We start from the raw sequence: 6,446 nt of genomic DNA, 5'->3' as shown, positions 1-6,446 counted from the left end.
GAGAGAGAGAGAGAGAGAGAGAGAGAGAGAAAATCACTACCATCTTAAAGTGTATTTCAGTCACCTGCCAATAGCCTTGAGCACATCTACCTCCCCCCATGCTCTCTCTCTCTCTCTCTCTCTCTCTCTCTCTCTCTCTCTCTCTCTCTCTCTCTCTCTCTCTCTCTCTCTACCACGGCACTCTCCAACATATGCTGCTCGACCACTGAAGGAGTAAACACAGAGAAAGGCGATGGACAGACAAGGAAGCATGTCCTCTGACTCACTAGCAGGTAATTACAAAAGACTTTTTTTTTTCCTCCTTCGATATAATCTGTTGTTTATCTCAAATCTGGCTTTGTCTTCTGTGTGTTTCTGGAGCTGACACCAATTTAATAGCTTCTATTAATAGTGGACATTCTGTTCATTTATGCTGTGTTTATAAAGCCTTTAATGATAGATATATTCAGGTTTGTCATTTGCGTACAGTAAGTCTAAAGTTTCGAAAGAAATTAAGAAATTAATTGTCTTGAACTAAGCTCTGGCTGCGTATCGATTTGAGTGGAAGTTCTATATGAAGATGTGGCAGTGACTTTGTCATATTTATCATTTCTAAGTTTTTATTATGAAAGATAGTAAACAGGTAAGTAGACATCACAAAGTTTTATAACTTAAAGATTTGGAACCTGTGGTTGTAAACTGGGTTAGATTTTTGGTGCTTAGCTGTCTCCTTGGGATCCATTTCTTGGTCCATTAAGTAAGTGTGAGTGTGTGTGTGTGTGTGTGTGTGTGTGTGTGTGTGTGTGTGTGTGTGTGTGTGTGTGTGTGTGTGTGTGTGTGTGTGTGTGTGTGTGTGTGTGTGTTTCTACCATGTTCATGAGCATGTATACAACCAGTTTATATCCATGTGCACTGAACAGGAATTTGCCTTAGAATCCATTCCTGAAATACAGCCGGCAAAAGGAACATATGCAAAATGAACAGCTGTGGAGAGAGAGAGAGAGAGAGAGAGAGAGAGAGAGAGAGAGAGAGAGAGAGAGAGAGAGAGAGAGAGAGAGAGAGAGAAGGAGGGAGGGAGGGAGAGAGAGTGAGATACAAAATAGTCCATGCACTGCAACGTGACGACCTAATTATACTGGGGTGTGAAGTATTCTATCAGCAGCAACTTTTTAAGCGTTGCTTTTTCGTAATCTCTGGCAATTAATCATACCAAGAAAGGCACTTTATGAGCAATATTGACTCACGAAAGATGAGATCTACGAAATGTAGAAGAGTCCTTAATAAAGACTTATTCATGGAGAAATACACTAACTTCCTGTGTCGTACCTAGTCATACAGGGTTTATTCAATTTTCCTGTGTCTGTTTACTACAATAGCATCTTCATTCTACAAGACAGCAAACTTGATTAGTGATTCTTTTTTTAAAACATTTCATCATGGCTTTGCCCGGAAATCTAACCAAATGCATGCCGCGTCAGTAATCCGAGCCGTACAATGGAGCAAAAGTCAGAACCACTTTTGTTATATTTAATGAAGCTCTTTTCTTATTATGGTGGCTGTAAAATAAATCTTTGGTTGGAGGAGGAACTCTGGAGTCTTTGGTGCCTCAGGCTTAAATTCATTCATCATACATCTTGTCATGCATCTGTACATACCTCCTTTGAAGAAAAGTGATGTGATATTTATATTTTGTGTGTGTTTTTAATAGATTTAATAAATAAATTTAACACTGTATATAGACAAAGGGGTGTATAATCTTATCCGGAAAAGTGCCAATGTGGGTCCATTAAGAAGCCACACCTGAGTCTATTGAAAGCTAAGATCAACTGATTAAACACTTGGAATCAAGTGTGGCTTCTGCTTGATTGGTATGAAACCCTTTAAAATTAGACCACCTGGTATACTCACTGTCTTCCCTAAACTACTGCTACAAAGTTGTATGACTCAAGTCTTGTGCATGGTAGAATCTCACAGTTTCCCTTCACTGGAACACCATGAAGACATGGTTTTCCAAGGTTGGACTGGAAGAACTCAAGTGTCCAGCACAGACTCTGACTCAACCTCACTGAACACCATTGGGATAAACTGGAACACCAACTGAACCCCAGATGTCCTCACCTCAGATCGCATCACTGTCTGATCTCACTAAAGCTCTTGCGGGGAATGAGTACAAATCCCCACAGCCACGCTCCAAACTCTAGCCTTTGCAGAATCGTGGTAGTAGAGGTGGACCAAGTACATATGCATTTCTCCTATCGTACTTCTACCAACTTAAATTTGTGAAGGTGAACATTTGCTGACACGTTAAACCTTTTTCAGAGTGCTGCTGAGGCTCCATCCACCCTCTTCCTCATTCATGAGCTCACAGACACCCACGATTGCCTCTACACACTGTGTAATTTCGCTGTGATTGACAGGGATTACCTCAGAATAGCCGAAACCTGTGATCTCTGGTCAAACGTTTTCAAGCTTATGAGTTGTGTGTTTGCTTTGTTATTAGTACCTTCACACCTATGGGGCTGATTCCTGACACCATACTGTGTTCCTAAAGGTTTGCAAGTTTCAGGGTTTTCTGTAGGCTGACTGGAATTTCTATATTGTCTGTAGTGTGTGAGTTATGTGTGTTGATTGTTCCCTGTGATGAACCGCCACCCTGTCCAGGTCTTGTGTCCCGAGTCCTATGTGACCCTGTGTAAGATAATTGGCACAGAAAATGGTTTGATGATGCATTGATTTTATTTCATCTTAATGAGAATTCTAACACATGATTTATTTATTTTCATGTTGTCATAATGTTATGTTCATGCTTCAGACTTAACATTTGTCCACATGATTCATTTATTTTATTTTATATTCAAATTTTTAACATATGTTTGACTTTTAGCAAATGATTAAAATATTGTAGGTTTTTAAAGTGTTTTAATGTATTTATTATTATTATTATTATTATTAACAACAACAACAACAACAACAACAACAATAATAATAATAATAATAATAATAATAGTAATAATAATAATAATAATAATAATAATAATAATAATAATAATAATAATAATAATAATAATAATAATAATAATATTTTGCCTATTCATTTATTTTAAGGGATCACTTTTTGAACGGAGGGGCCTTATTTATTTATTTATTTATTTATTTGTTTATTTGTTTATTTATTCATTCCAAAGTAATGTTGTTATTATTATTATTATTATTAGTAGTAGTAGTAGTAGTAGTAGTAGTAGTAGTATTAATAGTAGTAGTAGTAGTAGTAGTAGTAGTAGTAGTATTGTTGTTATTATTTAGTTAGTTAGTTAGTTAGTTAGTTAGTTAGTTAGTTAGTTAGTTAGTATTTCAAAGTAATTTTATTATAATTAATTTATTTCTTTGTTTGTTTGTTTATTTATTTATTTATTTTTAAACTTTAGATAATTCACTGACAAAATCTTTCAAGCTCTACTTTATTTACATAAGCCTGAGTCGGGAACACAATTTACAAGTTAATACAATCTCAAATGTATTCATGACCTGACTAAGCATTGCTGCCTTCACACCCTGGGGTGTCTGTTATAATTGAATCGCTCTGAGATTTGGCTAACATAAGTGCTGACCCTTTGAGAAAGAAGTAAGAAGTGAAAAGAGAGAAAAGTGTGTAAGAGCACAGAAGCAACAGAATGATGTTGTAGCCCATCTGCCTCAAGGTATCCATGTGTTGATGTATTGTGTGTTCTGAGAGGCTTTTCTGCTCACCTCGGCTGTACAGAGTGGTTATTTCACCTGCGATTCAGTCTTCGAGTTCTTGCATCAACAAAACTTTACCTGTCTGAACTGCTGCTCATCGGATGTGTTTATTGTTTAGTTTTTGTCTTGCACTATTCGTGTGTAAACTTTAGAGACACCACTAACGACCACATATACATTTTAATGAGGAGTTTTATTATAATACACTGTATTGTATCATTTTTATTACATTATAGTGTTCATAGAGAAGCTCAGACTAAATCGGATTAAAACACCAACATGAAGGGTACGATTTGGCAGAGATATTTAGTTTTTAATCACCTTTTGGAAAATAGTAAATAATTATCTTTACATAGACGAGTTTAAGCGTCAGAGTGTGAAGTGTGATTTCCTCCTTGAGCAAAAAAAAAAAAAAACTCAAGGGATTAAATAAAAGATTAGTCCAGAGGTTTATTTGAATACATATTTTTTTCTGGCTCCAGCCTTTACTCAAACATATGCCGGTTTTATTTATTTATTTATTAATTTATTTTTAATTTCTTTTTTTTTATTTTAATGAGCAGCTTTTCAGAGACCCTTCGGTGAAGTCAGAAAAAAGTTATTTATTTATTTATTTATTTCTCCCCGCAAACTTGCAGCCCACGTCCAATTAACTCCATCCTTCTTCCCCACACACACACACACACACACACACACACACACACACACACACACACACACACACACACACACACACACACACACACACACACACATTTGGCGCCTCATGAGCTGTGCATCAGATGCTAATTATGAGTCGGGAAACTAATTAGACAATGAGAAATTTTTTGAAACGAAGCCTCTGTGTGATGGTGGTGTTTGGATGATGGGAGCAGGCGGGAAGAACAAATACACACGTTGTCCTTTTTTTGGTTTTCAAGGGTGTGTTATAGTGCTGATAAGCTGGTTCTTTTTTCTTTTCTTTTTTTTTTTTTGTTCTTTTCTGCAACATAAAGCAATCTACTCTCTGACCACAAAGGCTTGTAAATGGATCACAAAGATTAAAACGCAAATAGAGAATGGAGACGAGAATAGTCATTACTTTTATCAGGAAGGCTTTGTCAACATCACACAACAGCTGTTTAATGGATTGTAAAATCTGAAAGAGAGCTGAATAGAACAATGTGGCACATTTATTTATTTATTTATTTATTTATTTATTTATTTATTTATTTATTTATTTATTGTCAAGATATAGTCTTTTTGGATCTTCTTTATGGCATTGTACAGACTTGTAATAACACTCGAGAAGTTTTCTTCACAGCTCATTTCAACAATTATTGTTAAATACAACCAATTATTTAAATCTTGTCTGTAAGCGTGCCTCATTTCCTCTGCTTGTTCCTGCTCCAGCAATAAAAACGTTGAAGGAAAATTTTTGTACCCATAATATAAGCAACTACTCTGAATTTTTTTATTTCATAAGTTAACCTTGCTATTTACTCATCTACTAGTTATTACAGACCTTAATGTGAAATATTTAGACAATTAATAATTTTATAATAATTTATAATTATTAATAATTTAATATAAACTATTAGGTGAAATTATGTTTATATAAAAGAATTACAGTATATTATATTTATTAACAATAATATTAATAAAATTAGTAACAAGGTTGGAAAAATAGTATCAAGGTTGGAAAAGTAGTACAAAGGATTTTTTTTTTAAATGGCAGACCTAGGGAATTTTTTTAATGATTAAATATTAATAACTGAAAGAAAGTCCACAAAATAATTTAAGATTAATGTTCAAAAACCTCAAAAACCACGAGTATTCACTGTGCCATGTTTTTGTTTAAGAACCAAGCTAAAATTTTCAATCATGCCCTCTAAATGAATCTAATCTAATCTAATCTATTCTAATCTAATCTAAACCATCAATATATTTGACTCTAAGTGGTGAGCTGAGTCAAATGATTTGACTCTAAGTGGTGAGCTGAGTCAAATGATTTGACTCACTAGAAATTTCCAGCATTACATTACATATTACATCCCTGTTAATTCCAACAAGAAGAAGAAAAAAATTCTATGAATCTCAGAATCATCACTAGTTTTTATTGATCTTAAACAATTGAATTTATAACAGTGTCATAATAAGGATTGACATTTAAAATTTTGTTTATTTGGCAATTCAATTGTTTTAATGTTTATGACAATAAGCAGACATCCTTATCTAGAGTCACTTCCATTTTCTCATTTATACAAGAGATATAGAGATATCAGGTATAAGAGCTGCCAGCTGTCACTGTGAGATGTTTTTCCCTCTGTTTGAAAATTTTACACAGAATTTAAGTGGTTGAACCGGCACCTGGTTTTGATATCAGCATTTACTTTGAAGATAGAAGCTGTTTTTTTGTAGACTTGGTAAAAAAAAATCTCTGAAAAACTATGGATTATTAAAGCCCAGAGTGCCTACTTCAGCACCACTGTGGAATGTGACATGATAAAGAAATTCAGTGCTGAACACGGACACAACTACTTCTTCTTTTTGTCTTCTCCTCTAGAAAAAAAAGAGTTGAAGCATTTTCAATATTTTACATAAACCTAAAACAAGCTTTCTCCCCATTTATGTGACATTCAAAGTCTATACAAAAAAAGCTAAATGGTTTGTTTAGAAATTAAATTAAAATATCAAACATAGAAAACAGCATTACAATAATAAAATGCTATGTACAACATATATGGAGG

The 6,446-nt window shown here is 34.2% G+C and overlaps 1 protein-coding gene across 4 annotated transcripts in view; it reads left to right on the top strand.

Moving 5' to 3' along the window:
* Nucleotides 1-217: 217 nt before the first annotated feature.
* dab2ipb (DAB2 interacting protein b) overlaps nucleotides 218-6,446 on the top strand; it is a 140,303-nt gene continuing 134,074 nt past the window's right edge. For all 4 annotated transcript variants that reach the window (XM_047809052.1, XM_027178737.2, XM_047809051.1 and 1 more), the window contains exon 1: nucleotides 218-272. In XM_047809052.1, the coding sequence (XP_047665008.1) occupies nucleotides 233-272 (40 nt within the window). In that variant the 5' untranslated portion in view covers nucleotides 218-232. The remainder of the gene's footprint in view (nucleotides 273-6,446) is intronic.

The sequence above is a fragment of the Tachysurus fulvidraco genome, chromosome 26, assembly GCF_022655615.1.
Source record: "Tachysurus fulvidraco isolate hzauxx_2018 chromosome 26, HZAU_PFXX_2.0, whole genome shotgun sequence".
Taxonomy (NCBI): Eukaryota; Metazoa; Chordata; class Actinopteri; order Siluriformes; family Bagridae; genus Tachysurus; species Tachysurus fulvidraco.
The sequence above is the reverse complement of the archived record's forward strand: the minus strand, read 5'-3'. Positions and strand labels throughout refer to the sequence as shown.